Below are 21,116 nucleotides of genomic sequence, written 5' to 3' on the forward strand. Positions count from 1 at the left end.
TCATTTTGCAAATGAAAGCTCCCAAGTACCGATGACCTACTACATATAACCATTGTTTATACTTCCATTTGTAACTCAGTGTCCATTAATAGACTTAGGAGCAAAGCACTTAGTGTTATCAGAGCAAGTGTGCTTTTTACTTATCGAGTGTACAAGTAAGGGGGGAGGGTTAAATTTATTTCAGATCTAATAATGTGTAGCTACATTACTAAAGTTACAAATGATCTTGTTCATTATCTGTGGGTTTACTTGTCATGCTTCCAAAGATTTAAGATAATCCTTACCTGAAAAAGAAAAGAACTTAAATAGTAATGAGCCTACCATACATTATTTTCAACTATAAATGAATGTACAAATGAGTTGGACAACATAACAAGACAATATACATAACTTAATCCTCAGACTTGTAAAATGAAGGCAAATAAAATGAAATTAAATGGAAGAACAGTGGTAATGAGTATTCTGGTGCTGTCAGAAATAACCTGCAGCTTATTTTGGTTTTGTGTATTTTGCTTCCTAACATGAACTCTGCTCTTGTCAAGTTATTATTTTCCATTAACAGTACTTTTCTATTGATTGATTGGTATTTTGAAACATTATTTAAGGAAAAATAGCACACAGAAAAGAGTTCAACAGATTACCAAATTTCAATTACCACAGTTATTGAATATAATTAGTATATTATACTAACATTTTCATAAGGAAATAAAACTCTTACTTCATTCAAATAACTTCCATAGAAGGATACATGACATACCAAGTTCTATGTTGCCATACTGTAACTTTTTATATGTACTAAAAGAATCAGACAATCCAAACTTCAGAGGGTTACATTAATTGGATAAACTTCAATGGCTCAAAATATGTGCTCTGTAATATAACATTATCTTTTTCGCTATATTTTCTCCACGTACATGGAATTCCTCAACATCAATTAGAAATTGATCATCAATTAGAAATCCTTACCGACAAGCAAAAGAGAGTTCATATTATCCCGATACTTCTCTGATTGCCATACCAAACATTCTAAGTATTCCCTAGAGGGCTCTGTAATCAAAATACTGAGAAGAACATAAAACAAGACAGAGTTATGAAGTTTAAAAGCATTATCTGTTGAATTTTGATTTATACAAAACTACCTTTTAAAGATCTACTTTCTCTCTAAATTTTCAGTTCATTCATTCATTCACTCATTCACTAAAATTTTTTCTTGTCCGTATAGAGGGTCACTTCATGCAAAACCACAGTGAACAGGAAGGAGTGAGAGGAGCCATCAAGGCTAGTTCATGAAGTAAAGCGGCACCGAATGAAAATTCTATCTAGATTGTAGTTCCCTCCTCAAAAGGATATTTAAATTCTCCATGCATATGTGAGAGAGATAGCAAGGCAAAAAATGCTAGTCTCGCAAACAAGATGAGAATGAAAGGGTGAAGCAATCCTGATCCTATGTCAGCATGAAAAGGCTTAAATTCCATTGTTGGAATATCCCCAAAACACAGACAATACTTTCTTCCTGGAGAAATCTCTTCTGGAGATTTTGTAGGTGATACTTGCTCAAAATATGTTTGCCATATGTATAAATATATCCATATACACACATACATACTTGCTATATACATAAATATTTACTGTTGCCTACTCCAAAAAGGAGATTGGATTTTCAGGCTATTAAGTCCCCCAGGAGAAAGAGGTCTACAGTAGCGACTGTCATTTCCTTTTTCAAGGTCCCCTGAAAAGCCACAGATATGGATCATGTACTCTGTTCACTTTTTCATGCAAAACACAAAATATACGCAGCTGTCTCAAAGAACATAACTACCAATTCACAAATAGACTAAAGTTATTTTTGCACTAATTTTGAGGATTTATGAATTAGAGGTTTTATGACAGGATTTATTACTACAAAGTTTTCATTACCTGTTACCAGAAAGAGGAATAGATTCTTCTTGAAGTCCTGTGCACAGAAAATTAACCCATGATCTTTGTTGTCTGCATGGAGGAGTTAAAGGTACTTCCATTTTGTCTTTCAGATATGGAACATAGGTAGCTAGAAATTGCATAAAGCCCCACATAAAACAAAAATAAAAAAATCTAAATCACAAAGCTACTTGTGAATGAAACACACATACTTAGGAATTTTACACTAGTGAAGTTTTGGATTAAAATACAAAATGTTTTCATGGGACAATTCACTATTGAAGCAATAAAACCCAAATACTTCATATTTAATTTCCAGACAGTTTGGGGATAATGATGTATAAATCACATTCCTTTACTCATTCTGTAATGTAGTTCTGGCTACATAGTCTTCCCATGTAAGCTGATTTTACAATTAAATCACCAAGTACTATGGCTGAGGTTTTGATATTGTGTTCATCTCTGCTGGCCTTCTTAGATAGTTCCCACGTGAAGGAAGTTAATTAATGGGAGAAAGACTTCAGACAATATTGTGGTGGCTGTAGCATTCAGATGAATGGACTCAGGAACTTCAGAAACAGTCAGGATTTTAAAGACAAAATTACTCTTTCAAGCAGAATTAGCAGTCATTGTAATTTCTAGGGATGACCACTGAAATGAATTACACCACCAGTTTTTTTAAAGCAGTATACAAACAAACCTGGCATGTTAGAAGTCCCCTGCAAGTCACTTTTCACATCCTTTTTTTGCCAATCATATTAAATGTGGACATTTTAATGGATTATTGCTTTTTATTCAAATATAATACGGAATTTGCAACTTCATTGATTTTGGTGTCATTCCATGAAAATTGGCACTTTACATGATTGCCCTGGTATTCATCTCTCTGGCATTCTTCTAATAATATTTCTCATTAAGCTTGACCAGAAAGTAGAGGTCACAAAAAACACAGTTCCTCCATGTTCTGTGAAACCTAACAGCCAGAAAAATTGTAAGTAAATAAGTGCCTCCATAAGGAAAAACACTTGTAACAAATCTCCTATTCATTCCAACAGGCAGTAAGCAGCTGCAATCACCATACACACATTGTTTGGCCAACTGGCACACAGCAGGCTATGAATCAGCCACCTGCCCAGCTGCTAACAGCTGCTCCTTGTCCGACCTAACAAGCAGATTGTACAGCAGGAAGGATAAAGGACAGTGTTAGAAAGCCAGGGAACGTACAGTACACATCGGGGAAAAAAAAAAAGGTAAAAAATAAAAGTGGTTATAAAAGAAACAAACAGACTTCCAATCAGTATAATTTCTTTGCCATTTACTTAGAGCAAAAAAAGCTCAGTGAACTTCTGCTGTGAACTTCAGCTCACAAACTGTTTTTTGTGGTTAGAAACAAATTTAGCACTTTTCTTTGAACAGGACAGGAGTTGATCTCAGGACAGCAAAAATTCCTGACATATCTAAGAAGAACAATTATTTCTCTTTGAGCAGTACTGTTCATATTTGTTCTTGTCTAGTTATTTTTGCCTTTGAGACTGGAACATACTGACCAGCTATGTAAGTTAAACTCTGCCTACACTCAGGGTGCCATTCCCCTTCTCAGAGCATTAATGACTGAGTGAATTCTCTTGTCCCTCAAGCCCTTTACCAATAAACAATCCCCATGGTAGCAGGAGAGGAAGGCAAACAATTAAATGTTTACAGAAAATGCCATTATTTTGTGACTGTTTCTTCTCTGAGTTCAAGCAAACATATTTCACTTCTAGTAACTCATAAATAGCAAAATTAATTAGAAGGAGAAAACTGTAGTGTATCTCTGCTGAAATTTGACACCCGATACAGGAACTTCCATTATCAAACAGTGTCTTAGCAGTGCATGTACAGGTTTGCAGGTCTCTATCCTACAGATCTGAGTACACCCTAAAAAAAAAAAAAAGACATGGAAGCTGTCTGTGCCCCAGTGATTGAATCTTGCCTGATTCAATGGCAGAGCTAAGCCAGCAAACTGGCAATAAAGATTAATGCCATGACTTTCTTTTAAAAACAATTAAAAATGGTTTGACTACTCATCTATTCTGGAAGAATGGACAATATCCTAGATAAGATCATAGTCAACTTATTATTACTGTATACAGGAGGAGGGTCCCAAACTGCTCAGATCTACTGTACTTAAGCTCCTCCTGCTTATCATAAGCTTCAGAAGTAAAGAGCAATCAGATAGCTCACTAGATTCAGATTACAGTTAATCATGCTAGGCAATAATCTCCAGATGGAAACTAAGTTTAACTTTGTCTTGGTGGGACAACATATGGTGGGTTTGCCTTGAGCTTTTGTATCAGACACATTGAGCTGATACGACTGCTCCCGCCAAAAGCCCACTAAATCCAACATCAGAAGTGTGATGCTATTAGCCTGAAGGGGACAACCATCAGTCCTGTTTAAGTCATACTGAAACTAAGACAGGAAGAAGGGTCTTGATCTGGAGAAAATTCAAAATTTCTCAAGGATTTTAGTAACCGCTGGATGGAAAACTATCAAGTGAACATGCACTGGAGGATAATACCGCTACTGTCCAATGCAATAATGGATAGACTTTTTCCAAGACAGAATATACATTAGGATGAGAGGTGCATGTTTATTCAAGTATTGCCACTCTGCCCAGATCACATCCATTTGTGAATGTCAGTCTTTGCGCAGGCTTTTCTGCGTGAAATTAAAGGTGAAAAATATCACCAGCACAGCCATTTTTCTGCCTCTCTTAGCCAGTCAACATTAAGCTGTGAAAACAGTAGGGCTGGCAAGAATTTCCAGTATTTTGAGAGATTACACCTGCAACCTGAAAAAATCCAGTGGAGGTTGGATAGTTAGTCTGAACAGTCAGACACCAAACCTGGCTGGCATTGGTATGCATTGTAACCAGCACGCCTGACTGAGTTTTCAAGCTATTAAAGGTGGGTACATATAAAGGATTTCCTGATGCCAGCATAGGAGAAGCCAAGATTCAATGCATGCATTAGCAAATACTCAACACTTTCAGTTTATTTCTGTGGAAAACAGCTCTGGTGACTATGTGACTTAATTTCTCGATCACACAGCATTACTGGACCATTTGCAAACCAAAATGTCTGCACAGGAGTTTTGAACCTCTAGAAGTTACAAACTCAGTACTTCTCCCTGGATTGTCCTCCATCACCCTCTTTTGAAAGCATTTACATAAGACTTCAACAAGCTGGAAACTGTGCTCTTTGACTCCATAATTTTAATCAAACTGCCTTAACTTTCCTCTGCCCTCTCTGGGTAGATAAGTTGTTAGATTAAAAATCTAAAAAGCTAATCAAATGCAAAAGATATAGACACCACTTGCAGCCAAAAGCAACATGAAAGAACTGTAAAGTTCGTTGTGTTTAGCTTTTAAAACTCTTGAAAGGAGTATGGGACTTTTACCTGCTTATGGTGCAGGTACAAAATAGTAGATTACACAAAGCAAACGTTCTTATCTTATATCTATATGGCGCATGTACTCCCAAGAACAGAATACGGGGACAATCACTTGAAGAATTTATTTTAAATATCACCCCTAGAATTCTGTAGATCTTCCTACCTGACTCACAGAATTCCAACATACTTCTGCTATTACTGGAGCAAACCTCTTGTGGTATGGGACAGTACCTGGAAATTTCTATTTTGTATGTAATTTCTGCTTTGAGATCTGAAAACAGATTTTAAAAGGTGCCATAAATGAACTATTTATTCCTTTTTCCTGTCAGAGTAATTTTTTTCTTTTAATATTTTTATTGAATATCCATAATATATCGTTCTGAAAAATTACAGTTGTGCTTAGTAACCCCAAATGCTGTAGCTGATCAGAGCAGTGCTCAGTCTTGTCAGAAAAAAAATACAATATTGCACAGTGACTATCTGAACTATTTAAAGATCTTATACCTATGGTGATGTGATTTCTGGAACAAGTAGGTAGCCTAAATGTAGTTTACCAGGAGTTTGTGTATGTAGATTCTCTTGCTACTAAAAAGGACTAAAACAGAACAAAAAAGAATAATAGGTGATGTCTGTGAACAAAATCCTCAAAGCTCTGCAGTGGAGGTTGGGTCATTCAGCTTGGAACATGGCATGTAGGTTGTGATGTACTAAATGTATCAGAGGAATGTACATGAAACTGCCTTAGTCAAATATACACTTTAAAAAGTTTTGTTCCTGTCTTCAATAAGAGACTGGATTACTCCAAACTGCTGCCCTATCAGAAACAAAATTCAGCACACACCCTCCACACTCAGAAGTATGAATCTTGCTTCTTTGCATCTTGCTTCTTTGAGCTGCTTCCTGTCTACCAGAGGTTTGGTTTTCCTCACTTGTTTGCCAAAAACAATGTAAACTGTTTTTTTAAATTAAAAAAAAAAATCTCAGGCACTGTCTTTGTCTTTTAACTACACCAAATACTGTCATAGTTATCAATCCAATAGCCAATAACTGTCATTAAAGTTGTACTTATCTGTAGTATAAAAGCATTTAGTAACTTTTCTTAAATTCCTTTAAAGAAATTACCACTGTCATTTAGAATATTCCTGTTATCCATGGAAATATTTAACCCTTTTTTTCCAGAAATCTGCTTTTGCGTTTGCAATTACAATGTAATACAAGCAATTTTTACAGCATGACTGTACTGCATATAATCCCCTTAAGGATATCTCTGGAAGTATATTTAATTACACATAAGAAAACAAAACATTAAATTATTATATTCATGGTAGACTGGATATCATGAATCACGGCTCATGTTACAGTTGTTTGCAAGATTATAACACAACCATGGGTTGAACCAAATGGCAAACAGTTCACTTCCCCTTCGCTACTTGAAGAGACATTTCTAATACTCAGAAATTTGGGTATAGCACAGTTTGTAGTCTCATACAAAGAAATTCTCATTTGATAGGCTGTGATGTAATTCAAAAGTGAACTGAATATAAAAGAGCTAGATTGTGTTAAACGTGTGCAAATGAAAGGAAAATCAGGTCAAGCATTTAGGAAAATCAACCCTCACCTTCTTTGATCACCTCTTTGCACATGTCTTCATCAGCCATAGTTTCTGGAGCTAAATTTAACAACTCTTTCAGTTCCAAGTATGATGGAATCTTAACAGAATCTGATCTGCCATTGCTGGGTTTGCAGAATTCTAACTCAACAGGCAACATGAAATACTGAAAAATATTAATCATAACAGAATGGTAAGTAAATTTCCTTTGATGTTACTGTACAGTCTAATCTTCCAAAATCTTGAAATAGCTTAATTCTAAACCAATCTAAGAGCTTTTAAGAAAGAAGTCACATGACATTTATACAGCATACACAAAGCTTTGCTCAATACAGAGAAGAAAAGTAGTGTTACAGTATTTCAGATTGAGTCAGTGGAGTATAAAGAGTGGATCTGAACTTAAAGTTTCCAATCAAGTAAAATCCTCATTTATTTCATTGAAAGTTTGGGTTTTTTAGAATTTTGAAAAATGGAGCAGAAAATAGGTTTGACTTCTTTTAAAAAAAGAAGCCAACCTGGCCTCCCAAATGCCAGAACATGCCTTGGAATTTTCCCTTTCCCATGCACATGTCATGGCTTCCTGTTCTGGTCCATTTTTATTCTTAGTGTAACAGTACCTACATAAAACTGCCAACACATCAGGTCCCAGGAGAAACAGCTATTCAGAGTGGGGATTCCCAACAACAGCATCCAAGAATTAAAAAAACACAAATACTACCAGTGTTTTCTAATCTTGGAAATATGAAGGCTACAAATATTTGGCAAGTATGAAAAGAATTCAGTAAAATGACTTGCAAATGAACAAACACTTATGCATAACATAAAGGAATCACTAATATAATAGTAAGAAACAACATGATGATACCTCTTCATCTTTTACAGATACGGTACAGAAGTTCTCTTTAATCCCCTGCAATTCTTTTTTACTCTCTTGCATCTCCGTTTCACTTTGGAAAGTCAAACATTCCCTTTAAAAGGTCATAAAATAAAGCAAGTTACTTCTTTGTATTACTTCATATCTAAGACTGAAAGTCTTAGCAGTAGCTTTGACAGCCATATGTGTGGCAAAAGTTATTTTTTTCTAAATCCATGCTTTTCTAAGAAAGCAATTCCAAGGGATGCTGTACCAATCTGTGTAATTAACTGTTTTTTTTTTTCAAAAAATAGTACATTCTATGCAGAGAACCACTTAATATTGGGACCTGCCTTAAAAAAGTTACAGAAAAAAAAAATATTAACATTGTTCATCATCTCAACATGTAAGTCCTGTTATGTAAAAATGCTTTCTGCAAAAGCTGCAGACATAATTTTCTTCTAACGTGAAGTTTTTCTGCTACAGAAAAAATTTCAGTAATCTATAACATTGACATTATTTATCTCTTGTCACCTTTCATTTCTATTTTCAGGAATCATTCAGCACCAAAGAATGCAGAGTGAGCTCACTATTAATTAAAATGAAAATTAAAAGTATGTCCCCTGGTTTAACTGACAAACTTTTAAAATGCCAAGAAGTAAAACTCAGGAGTGAGGCTACTGCTTGCCTTGTAAAGCAAGGATACGAACAGAACAGGGATGAAGATTTTTCAGGTAGAAAGAAAACCATTCATCAGGCTTGCCCCTCGTGGCCATTACAAGCACTAAATCCATGACTTTCTAGGGGTGTAGCTTCCTCATCGGTCCCTGACACCACTATTTTCCTGGAGGAATACTTTAGACTGAAGACTAGAAATTGTTCCATGCCTAGCCTTGGGATGCTCACTGAATTTTATCTTAAGTAGAAGTCTGTCTAATTGTATCTCTTTGTCTAAATGCATCTCCCTGTGTGCTCCACTAGGAGATGTGGACTCCCACCTTGAGAAGGCTGGTGGCTTTGCTAGTAAACTGCGGATCCGCAGGTCAGAGCTATGTCTGTAAAGGTTCACACTAGCATTTTTTTCTCCTGTGACTGGTATTTCTGAAAGTCATTGCAGGATTTGGATCATCTTCTCTTCGCTGGATACTTACAGTACTCACATGTGCACACAGTCTTATGTCCAAGACTCACTGCGAGATCACGGCTCATGTTTGAAGCAACAGGCAAACAACCCCACTCCTCCCTGTTCTGTTGCTATATAGGTACAGTTAAATCAGTTAAAATCTGCTTTGCCTTGCTTGTGAATCATGCAACCCTATCAAGTGCAAAGGAAGCTATACAAGTCATCCAGACATGGAGTAAACCAGCACAAAATTTAGCCAGACTTTATGAATGTATGTATACAGATGAATATATTTACAAAATACTAGGCACATTCTGAATGTAACTTACACCTGTTTTAGTGTACCAGTTTGTTCAAATTCCTGACATAAGACATCATTCAATTAAATTCAATCAACCTAGCAATGTGACAGTGAGCAAAAACATAAGGATAATTAATATTTGAACTTGAAGAAATACAATTCAGCAGGGTAAGAGCACGGACTTACTGACAGCATGACTGAGAGAAGAGAAAGAAGGAACATGGAATCATGTGTAAAATCCTGGTCCAACTAAATTTAGCGGCATTTTACTGATAGGGCATCACTCAGCCTGAGGGAGGACCCTTAAAGATGGACATTTTTTCAGTAATCCAAAACTAAAATCCTGAGCACATATCACACTTAGAGAATGTATAAATGACATAATTTAATTTATCCAGTTTTCTTAAATAATGCATAAAAATTTCACCCTACTCATTTTTTCGTAAGTAAGAAGAAAAGATGAAGTCTTTACCTGTTGCAAATATAAATTAGTTAAAAAGTTAACATACAACAGAAGATGTTAAAATGTTAATGGCATTACACACAGACTATTACTTATGTTTAATACTATACAACAATTTGTAGATACCTGAAAATATTATCTTCTGTTAAATTCTGTCCTTCAGAATCTAAAAGGGGATCTTTCACTAAAAAAAAATGTAGTCTGCTCAGAAGTACAGATGAAGTAGGCAGTTTTTTACGAAAATTTTCAAGATTATCAATAAAAACAAGTTCCTCTTCCATACATAAATCTGAAGAAAAATAGGAAAAAAATACATTAACAAACAATATAAACATAATAAGAATTATCAAAATAAAGAGAATTGTTGAGCAACTGTTGGAATGCTATAAATGTCAGCAAAACAATAACTACTTTTTATTTTAAGTATTTTAGGAATTTTAAGCTTTAAAGGTGACAAAGTCTGGACTTCCAATGGTTCATGTGATAAGCTTTGGTTTTCTTTTGCTTTTTCTTTTGTCTTATATAACACCTGTTACAAAGAAAGGGTACTTTCTTTTCATTCCCTTGTTTGCACTGTAAAGTTTGATAAACGAACTTTTGAGGTACGTTTTGGCTGAGAAACTTAGTTCAGTGCAATTTTTAATGTAGAAATGAGGCAGTCTCTCCATACACATCTAAACCTAAATGCAGATTCTCTAATTTTGAAGCAACAAAAAATTTATTTACAAAACGAGCAGACAAAAAATATAGGATATAAATTATTATGATTTCAAGAAAGATGACATTATGGACCTTAATTTCTTTTGAATTTAGACTGCTACTCTCCATGAGGCAGAACTGATACAGTAATCACAACTCTATTTGATGCAATCCTTTATATTTGCAATATAATATACACATATATATACACACACATATTATACATATATAATACATATAGAAGGGAAAGGGGAGTTTTTTGTTTTTCTTCTTTATTTTTTACCAACATGGAAGCCTCCTCATTCCCACATCCCCCTTTCACTCCCTGGATGACTCCCTATCTGTAATAACCCTTCTTTCCTCCCTAGTGGCTGGAAATGATAGATACTGGTTATGTTCCCTCCCCAAACTCTTTTATGCTGCTAACACAAACAGATCCCCTTAAAGAAATCTATCAGTTAAAAAATAAATGCCTTGTTACAAAATGCCTCTGTATAATGAGATGAACAGTTCAGGAGAGGCTACTAAAGCTTCTAGTAGCCTATAAAGCTTGAAGTACCTCAATAAAAAAATTCATATCTTTTCTGATACAATTTACAAAATCCCTAATTTATTCTTCTTTCTTTTCTTCAAGCAACCAGGGAAACAAAAGTAGGAAGCACCTCAATATTCAGGCAAATAGTGGTTGCAAAATTAGGTGCTAAAATCAGTCAGAAAATAAAGACTACTTCAATGACATAAACTTGATCATGCTGTCCTCAAATAAATTCTCATTTAATTTTTCTTAATTCAAAGAAAGCAGGATAACTCCTAATATCCTAACACTAAATCAGGTCAAATAAGGCACAACTTTGCCCTTGATTTGCATTTATTATCCCAATTTAACTATAGTTTTTATTATTTTTTATTATATTCATTTGTATTGTATCTTTTTATTATAAGTGGCTCTAGTACTTGAAGTGTATGAAAAAAGGAGGTTTTTTTCAATTAATCTCATTATTCTAATATGATTCAAATATTTTAATTAGTGCATTTCTTTGTTAATTTTAACACATTTTAACCTCTTACTCCCCACCTCAGGAAAGCATGCCTACACAAGAATGCACTTAAGCATTTACTGAAGTGCCCTTCTGAAGTGAAACAGACACAATCACATACCTAACCGTTTTCCTAACACATAATTTCACAACTGGAGCAATACGTAGAGTTTGAAATTCACAAATGCCAGTGTTTGAAATCCGTATAAAACTGAGTTGCCACTTTGTGATTTTAGGAAGAGCAGTTCCACATTTTTTAATACGCTTATTTTTCAGAATTGTAACTTGAATGCAGTATCATCACTTTCTTAGATTCAGTAATTTCTGATCATCAAAGCTCTTAAGGAAAGAACTTTAATGTGCTTAAGCATGTGCTCAAGTACTTTATCAATCAGGGAGTTTATATTCAGTTCATGTTTGAATGGGGATTTCACTGCCAGTGCTATCATGTGCTAGTGTAAAGTTAGTGCTCTTCAGCTTAATGGTACAAAGATGGTTGTCATTCCACTGTGACCTCTTTCTCTTAAGAGACAGCCTATGCAAAAGAAAGGCTATTAACAGCATGCTAAATATTGAAAACTTCTTTGTAATCTAATATAGATCTAATGTAATTGGGAAGAAGACTAGAACTCTACAGTTACTGACTGAACCAAATTAAGTTTTTAGCTTTTCCATTCTGGGTGCTTTGTATTTCACAGGTTTAAACTTTCTTACTGTTTTCCACTGCTATAGTCCAGTAATAACTTACTAGCTACATTTTAAATGTGTGCATAACCTATTACACTAAACTTCACAACCTTATTGGAAACTTTTTTGCTTTAAACAAGAACCTTCAAATACTACAGCTCTTAGTAAGTATTACATGCATTATTTCTTACATTACACCTTTAAAAAGTGAAATGACTGAAGAAATTGATTTTGTTCTCTGAAAGGAAGAACAGGGTTACATTAATAGAAATAACTGAAACATTTTAATATGCACAAACTGGTAGACAAAAAATCTGCTGCAATAATAAAACAAGCTATTTAGAATTCAAATATAACCTTCCTCTATTGGAAAAACAGATTTTAAATTATCATTCCAAATCCTATATCATGTTCTTTCTTATTTTTTTTCAATACAAGTTAGATAATAATGACATATCACCCATAATATTCCACTTCTTATAATTTTTATCTATCAGTAAATTTCCATGTTTTTGCACTCTCTGTATGTATCTTCAAGCCTTTAGTGAAACCTAGTCAGTTTTGTGCTGTTAGCAGACTAGCTGGCCTTAATTAGCAGGTTCTCAATGACACAAAATAGCTTGCAAATCTTTCATAATGGCAGCTTTTAAAAATGTTAGAATTAATACTTCCCTCAAAAGTCAACAAACTTTTGCTAACTTTTCCTTCTTTAATGCAAACAGAAAGTTAGAAAAGGGTTGGCAGTAACACATCGGTTACATTGAAAGATAATTATTGATCTGCTAATTCAATAAACCAGTCACCAGAATAGTGAATAATTTAATGTTCTCCCATTAAAAAAAAAATCCAGTCTCTTTAGCTTGCCTATTTATGTTTGTTTAAGCACAATATTAATCTGTAACTTCAAAAAATACAAAATGTTTCATGAGATGTATATTTTCTTTTTCTTTCAGAGAGTCCTGTCCATGTAAATTTAGCTCACGATTGTTCCTAAGAAAGTAATAGCTAAGACATGGGAAAGCATCTGAATTATTTTATTCTCTTTGTAAGCACACAATATATAGAGCTTTATTAATTATTGAAACCTTCTGCCATATGCCACCTAACTTTGAAAAAAAAAAATCAGGTAATTACTTAATCAGATGAATTAAGATTATCGTCTTTCAATTATTAACTGTAATACACTTGCATTGTTGATACTATGTTTCCAGTAAATGTTATCTTGTACAATATTGTATCAAGAACCACCTGCCGCCTCTGTGTGACTGTGGAAAAAAGCTTTTAGTAAATGATTACATTACTTTCCTTTTCTAAAGTAATATAATTGACAAATATAAAAAAAAAAAGTATTGAAAAAATAAACCTGATAGTTCAGAATAAAAAATCATAATACAGTTGAATCAAACACTTTCTCAACATTTTGCTTTCTGTGATCAGAATTCATTATTATCTATTAGGGCGCTACTAATCATAAAATTTCAGAAAACACATAGGAACACTACCCAATTTGAACCTCAGCAACAAAGCAGAAACTGCTTACTTCTTTCCCTCCTTGACACGGTAAAAGAACATGCCACAGGGATGCAGTTTTATTGAGGTACAAAGGATCATTAGCATTTTGATCAATGCCTGATAAGATCTTCTTATTATGATACTTTTTGTCACCTTCTGCCATATATATTTGATCAGCCTGAAAATTCTTTTGGCTTGCATCTATCTTGAGCTGTTAAGAGAAGCTCTGCTTCTCCAGGGAATAAATCTCTCTTAAATGGTTATAACTTCAGCAATTGCAAAGGCTGTGATTGCCCAATGATCTCTTTAACGTCTACGGATCATGCACAAAAAATATGGAAGTTAACAAGCGGACTCCACAAAAAGTTAGAAAACAGTGAATTAAACATTTTACCTTGCCATTGTTCTTTAAATTCAGTGGCGTAGTCAGTCTTCAAATATTTGTCTTGGGTGGATTCTTCCTTAAAAACATTCTTCATAAGTAAAAAATGTCCTTCTATATCAGTCTGAGAGCAGGGATTTGAACTTGGAATAACTTCTATTAATTCATTACTAATATGGAACTCTACAGAAGAGAGAGGTTTCCTAAAAAGCAGAAGAAAATATCTGATACTTAAGCTGTTGTAAAAGCACTGTCATAACTTCCCTGTCCGCTCAGTGAACCAACGGCACTCAAAAAGATACTCTAAGAACTTTGATAATCACCATATTCACTGAAGAAGATCGGAAATTACAGACTTGTTATCACTGTTCACTAGGTCCACCATCAAACTATGTGTTTAATTCTTCCCCCCAAAAAAGCCCTTTAAGTTTACCCCCAGCATTAAATTGAACAAAAGGATAATGGCTGGAAAAAAGCATCAAACCTATTGACGTCAGAACATTTATGACAAAAATTTGCTGCTGGGTTACATGTATAGTCATGTTTCAAAAATCATGCAGAAATTGCAAGTAACTGCAACAGGGAAAAGACAGGATTTTCCTGTCACTTTTCATACTAATCTCAATATTACTATTATTTGTCAGGAAGAAAAACCTGCTTGCCAAATAAACAGCAAAATCATTTGACTACAGAAAAAAAAAAATCATAGTCCTGAGCTAATTATGCATCTGGACAAAATATTTGTAATTGCTAATTAAAATATGGTCTTGTTAATACTATGTTATCCATATAAAGTGACTGGAACAATAAACTGACTCTGACTGATGAGTGTTGACATTTCTGAAGAACCCAAATTTTCTGCTCATCTATACTTACTGAACTTAATATTCTCATTTCAGACAACTGATTTCTCAACTGTGCATCTTACTGATATATTCAGTTTTTTAATAATCCTTTGCATTACACAATCTTGCTATTTGCTAGCCATCTGGAGGTAAATCTCATAAATGGAATCAGTATATGAGTGCACCTCTGAATTTCGGTATAGACCTTCATGTTTAGGCAGGAATAGTGAGGAATTTCTACTACACGTTGTAAAAAAAAAAACAATTATTTTACAACATCTTTGAGTATAGCTCAAAAGTTAATTTTGAAACTACAAGTAGTATAATTCACAAGCAATAACTATGCAGTATTGATAATAGTTAATGTCCAAACTTTAACATGGCATCAGCCTTCGAAAATCCATGGACCTTAGAACACTGTGCCAAGTTACACGTGGGCCAATTTCACTGAAATCAACAAGTTTCCCTATAGTTTTATAGATATATCATGCCTAAGTGAGTTGCTGATTTGAGACTATATGGACCAGCTTTTTCCAGAGTCAAGCCCTTAGTAAGGCTGTTCTGGAAAATGGTAAATATTTCAAATGACAGACTACTCTAAGTATGGAAACATATGTGGCCTGGTTTCGGCTGGGATAGAGTTAATTTTCTTTACCTTTTCTCCTTGGAGAGCCATTCTATGGGGGAGACAGGGGGGGACACTTTCCCCTGCTCCTTCACCTTCCCCTTCCCCTCCAGGCTAGTTACAACAGCTCTTGAGAATTTTGAATATCCTTGGGATGTTCAAACCAGCATGGTCCTATTGCTATGTCTCCTCAATGTGGTTCAGGTCGTGTTTAAGGTTAAACAACTATTTAAGAATACCACCCAGAGATCTGCCCCGAGGCTGGATAGTTATGAGTGGCAGGGTGTATGGGATAGCATGAGCAAGTACCTAGGGTAGTGGGCACCTCCAATGTTTTGGAACTTCAGCCATGAACAAGTGCAGAATCCTGAAAAACTAGTAAAATATTTGGAAGTCTGCTGTCACCCTGGCAATTCTAGAGAGACACAAATCACTGCAACATGCTGGGGCCTGGCCCATGCCTACCGAGCCCTGTTCAACACTATTTGGTACTCTCAGAGGGGAAGAGAAGGTCTCTGGATCTGATGACAAAGCGACAGGCACTGCAGCTACTCCAACCCTTGCAAAAGGCCCTGCAGCTGAACCAGAGAACCAACCTGAGCCGGTATCAATCGCCCCTATACGCAAGAAGAAATGTTGGAAGTGAAAGTCAGCTCATTTAGTAAGGGAAGAAACTCTTCCTCTTCTAAGGGAAGAAGTGGATGATGAGGAGGAAGAGGCAGAACTCATAAACAAGGCAGTAACCACCCGATCCCTGTCCCTGAATGAGCTGAGAGATATGTGGAAAGATTTCAGCCATCATCCAGGCGAGCATGCTGTCTCCTGGCTGCTCCAATGCTGGGATAATGGGGCCAGTAGCCTGGAATTGGAGAGTAGGGAAGACAAGCAGCTGGGATCCCTTTCTAGGGAAGGGGGCATTGACAAAGTGATTGGAAAAGGGGCACAAGCCCTCAGCCTCTGAAGGCAACTCCTGTCAGGCGTGAAGGAAAGACATCCCTTCAAGGAAGATATGTCAGCCAGGCAAGTGGACCACCATGGAGAGGGGGATCCAGTACCTGAGGGAATTAGCTGTGCTGGAAGTGATTTATGGTGACCTGGACAACAAGCAGTTATTCAAAGATCCAGATGAAGTCAAAAGCACAAGACCCATGTGGTGGAAGTTTGTACGGAGCACACCATCATCATATGCCAACTCATTGGCAGTAATGACTTGGAAAGACAGAGAGGAACAAACAGTGGATGACTTGGCTGACCAACTTCAGCAATACAAAAAAAGTATCTCTCCCTCCCTATGGGCCTGCGTCTCAGCTGTGGAGAAACTGTCCTGACAGGTCCAGTAACTCAAAGAGAATACGTCCTACTCCCCACCTGTACGGACCAGTATTAGCCATTAGGAGTAAGCGTTCCTCTGCTGAAGAGAGAGGATATAGAGGGCACACAGCATGGGCCACCCTGTGTTTTTTTCTGCATGACCATGGAGAGGACATGAGGAAGTGGGATGGAAAATCTACCTCGACCCTAGAGGCACGGGTACGTGAGTTGCAAGGAAAAACAATCACAAAAGGGGATTCTTCCAGGAAAATTGGTGCTCCAGTTTCCAGCAGGCAGTTCCCCAGACAGAGTAGAAGGGCTGATCTTACTTCTGATCTTAATAAAGGGACTTTTGATTCGCATTTAGGAGAAGTGAGTAACAGATACTGTGACCAGGACTAGAGGGGCCCTGCCTCTAGAGGAAAGGGACAACCGGGTTTACTGGACTGTGTGGATTCGATGGCCTGGCACATCGGACCCACAGGAGTATAAGGCTCTAGTAGACACTGGTGCACAGTGTACCCTAATGCCATCAAGCTATAATGGGGCAGAACCCATCTGTATTTCTGGAGTGACAAGGGGATCCCAACAGCTAACTGTATTGGAAGCCGAAGTGAGTTTAACTGGGAACGGGTGGCAGAAGCACCCCATTGTGACTGGCCCAGAGGCTCTGTGCATCCTTGGCATAGACTACCTCAGGAGAGGGTATGTGCAGGACCCAAAAGGGTACCAGTGGGCTTTTGGTATAGCTGCCTTGGAGATGGAGGAAATTAAACAGCTGTCTACCTTGCCTGGTCTCTCGGAGGACCCCTCTGTTGTGGGGTTGCTGAAGGTCGAAGAACAACAGGTGCCTATCGCTCCTACAATGGTGCACTGGCGGCAATATCACACCAGCCAAGACTCCCTGATTCCCATCCATAAGCTGATTCACCGACTGGAGAGCCAAGGAGTGATCAGCAAGACTCGCTCACCCTTTAACAGTCCCATATGGCCAGTGCGAAAGTCTAATGGAGAGTGGAGACTAACAGTAGACTATCGTGGCATGAACAAAGTCACGCCACTGCTGAGTGCTGCTGTGCCAGACATGCTAGAACTTTAATAGGAACTGGAGTCGAAGACAGCCAGGTGGTATGCCACAGTTGATATTGCTAATGCGTTCTTCTCAATCCCTTCGGCAGCAGAGTGCAGGCCACAATTTGCTTTCACTTGGAGGGGCATCCAGTACACCTGGAACCGACTGTCCCAGGGGTGGAAACACAGCCCTACCATTTGCCATGGACTGATCCAGACTGCACTGGAACAGGGTGAAGCTCCAGAACACCTGCAATACATTGATGACATCGTCATATGGGGCAACACAGCAGAAGAAGTTTTTGAGAAAGGGAAGAAAATAGTCTAAATCCTTCTGAAGGGCAGTTTTGCCATAAAACAAAGTAAAGTCAAGGGACATGCATTTTTTAGGAATAAAATGGCAAGATGGATGCTGTCAGATGCCAATGGATGTGATCAACAAAATAACAGCCACGTCTCCACCAACTAACAAAAAGGAAACACAAGCTTTCTTAGGCATTGTGGGTTTTTGGAGAATATGTATTCCAAACTACAGTCTGATTGTAAGCCCTCTCTACCAAGTGACCCAGAATAACTATTTCAAATGGGGCCCTGAGCAACGACAAGCCTTTGAAGAAATTAAACCCATTCAAGTCATATAGCTATGTTTGTACAGTTTTGAACACAGAAGGCACTATATTAATGTATTTAGCTTCAATTAGATCTTTACAATACTTTTAGCAGTATCTTTGAAATAGGGAGAGTTGAGTCCCATCATCAAAATAAGCATGGCAATTAAGTGCATGTACTAAAGCTAGTAAGGGGCTTTATCCAATTAAGTCATTTGGCAGTTTCTAGGAATTATAGACTCACTTGTCTCCTTTCCTGCCAGGTGTCCTCTCACCCCTGCCTAGGCAGTCTCTGTCTTCTCAGTGTTTTTCTCCCACTCAGTGTTTTTCTCCCACTTGTTTCTTGTCCTCTTTTTGTTTCTCAGCCTCTCCAAGGAGTTATTAGGCTCCCTGGCACTTTGAAACAGTTTTCCCTAATGTATCAGTCCCCTTCACTGACCTCTTCGATCAGTCATTCACACTTATACTCCTCACTGGCTTACATGAAGAACTTTTAACAAAAAAATCACAAACACAAAAAAACCAAGTTGACAGGCTTATGTCAAAATATCACCTCTCCTAATCTAGATACCTACATTTTTAGACACACAGAAAAGCATAAGAAATGTACATAAAGCCTCTATTTAGCAGTAAAAAATTGTGCATACTGTTAAAACAGAACAAAGTCATCTTCTGAGCAGAGTCTTAGAATAGAATATATTGAATCTTATGATAAGCAATGCAAAGATACGGAACTCAATTATAACCGTATTACATATCAGCACATCTGGGACATACTTTGATAATGATTATGCCAAACCATAAGTAAGTCTAGAATCTTTTAACTAGACAGTCATACTTTTTTTGTACAACTCCAGGACTACAGTTCTCCTGTGAGCCATACCCAGCAGTGAACAGTGCACTCCAGACAAAGTGTCTACCATTGGTTTAAATGACAACAGCAGAACATTTTAGTGCTTGTTTCTAACCAGTTTTGAAAAGATTATAACATCTTGCTTATTTCCTGTCATCTGTCATTTTGACTATTAGAAAGAAATTAGTGTTATCTATAAATATACTTGTCACGCTATTCACTCCCTGTTCCTTACTAACAGTAAATCTACTGAAAAACATTTACTGTAGGTCAAGTTTTAAATTTCTAAAATAAACCACCATATTTACCACTCATTCTTATCTCTTTTTTGTGTGTGGCTTGCTTTGCAAATACATGGCAGTATATTACGTTCCCCACCAGGAATACTTACAATGACTTGTGATGAATTATGTGTATTAATACTGCTTAGTCCTACTCACAGAGAAACTACTATCCTAAAATAGCTGAGTTACTTAGATTCTCTTTACTTACCTTAAATAGAATGCAAAGCACTTGAGGAACCTGAAGCACAAACGCATCCTTTCCTCCTAAGTTTAACTCCTTGCTCCTTATTTCCTAGTCTCACTCCACTTAATTTTTCACTGGTACACAGACTAAGCCCACTTCATTTTGAAATACATTAAGTGAAATAATTTCAAATTTTCTGTAACTGGAGTCTAATACCTGCACTGATTTCCTCAGATTTATCTAGATGGTATGACTAACTTAAGTGCTAAAACAACAGGTAAAAGTAAATGCTGTTTGGTCTAATAAACTTCTTCATTCTTGGCATTTAATATCCCTTGAGATGGCATCTAACTGACTCTTGAATTGCTCACTGTTGATATCTAAACCACACTGTGTCTATATAACAACTTCTTTGGGATTTTCTTTTTCTGTTACTGTTATTAGTCTAGACAATGTCTTGGATGATATCTTTGCATGGGTTTTGCAGCATCCTCATAACATTTATGACTCTCTGAAGGTGCAAAGATTATTATATTACATATAATAGTCTTATTTTTTCCTGAAGATGCAGAATGTAATTTCAATTGTTCTTCAGTGCAGCTTTCAGCACTAATCTAAACCTATAGTTCAAGCTCATTCTAAGGCAGAATAATTTCAGATGCAATTCATTTTGTAATTACCTTTTTGTCATAAAATCTCAAAATCTATAGTTTTCTTTAAAAATGCACTGGTGTACTGGTTACATTGATAGGTGCTGGACTGAATTAAAATCTGAAAGTATAATCAAATGCTTCCAGTTGACAGGATCACAGAATCACAAAATGGTTGTGGTTGGAAGGGACCTCTGGAGGTTATCTACTCCAACCCCAGTTAAGCTATTCAAATGCAAGTCTCCAAAATAACATTTCCAGGTTGGTCTTGGCAACCTAAACAAGTAAGTACTTTTTTTTTACTTTGATTTTGCTATTTCTACAGCACAATAAAATTTCTGCATCTGTGCAAAACTGTTCTTTTCTTTAATATTATTTAATTTTTTTTTAATTTTCCATTTTTTATGCTCAGCAGTAAAAATCAACCCAGCTTTCACATAATGTGCATTCTTTATAACTCAAATGTTAGAGGAGAGTTAGGGCTTCAGGTCCAAACTTTTAAAAGTACTCAGACATTTCTTCACTTAGTACCGCAAGCCTGAGAACAAGATGCACAGGAGGGCCTATACAGCTAGAAGTTAGCCACTTCAACATCTGTTAGTTATCTGAACCTGACAGAGACGTGAAATGACAAGAGGAGAATGGCTGTTAGCCTATAGAGTGCATT

At 36.5% G+C, this 21,116-nt stretch overlaps 1 protein-coding gene across 1 annotated transcript in view; it reads right to left on the reverse strand.

Annotated features, from left to right (window-relative positions):
- The window catches only part of SHOC1 (shortage in chiasmata 1), a 67,325-nt gene that overhangs the window by 30,630 nt on the left and 15,579 nt on the right, over nt 1–21,116 (reverse strand). The window contains exons 6-12 of the mRNA XM_076363342.1: nt 14,031–14,221; nt 9,828–9,990; nt 7,827–7,929; nt 6,971–7,127; nt 5,516–5,623; nt 1,918–2,047; nt 967–1,061 (exon numbers count right to left, since the gene is read on the reverse strand). Coding sequence (XP_076219457.1) covers nt 967–1,061; nt 1,918–2,047; nt 5,516–5,623; nt 6,971–7,127; nt 7,827–7,929; nt 9,828–9,990; nt 14,031–14,221 — 947 coding nt within the window. The remainder of the gene's footprint in view (nt 1–966; nt 1,062–1,917; nt 2,048–5,515; nt 5,624–6,970; nt 7,128–7,826; nt 7,930–9,827; nt 9,991–14,030; nt 14,222–21,116) is intronic.

The sequence above is a fragment of the Aptenodytes patagonicus genome, chromosome Z, assembly GCF_965638725.1.
Source record: "Aptenodytes patagonicus chromosome Z, bAptPat1.pri.cur, whole genome shotgun sequence".
NCBI lineage: Eukaryota > Metazoa > Chordata > Aves > Sphenisciformes > Spheniscidae > Aptenodytes > Aptenodytes patagonicus.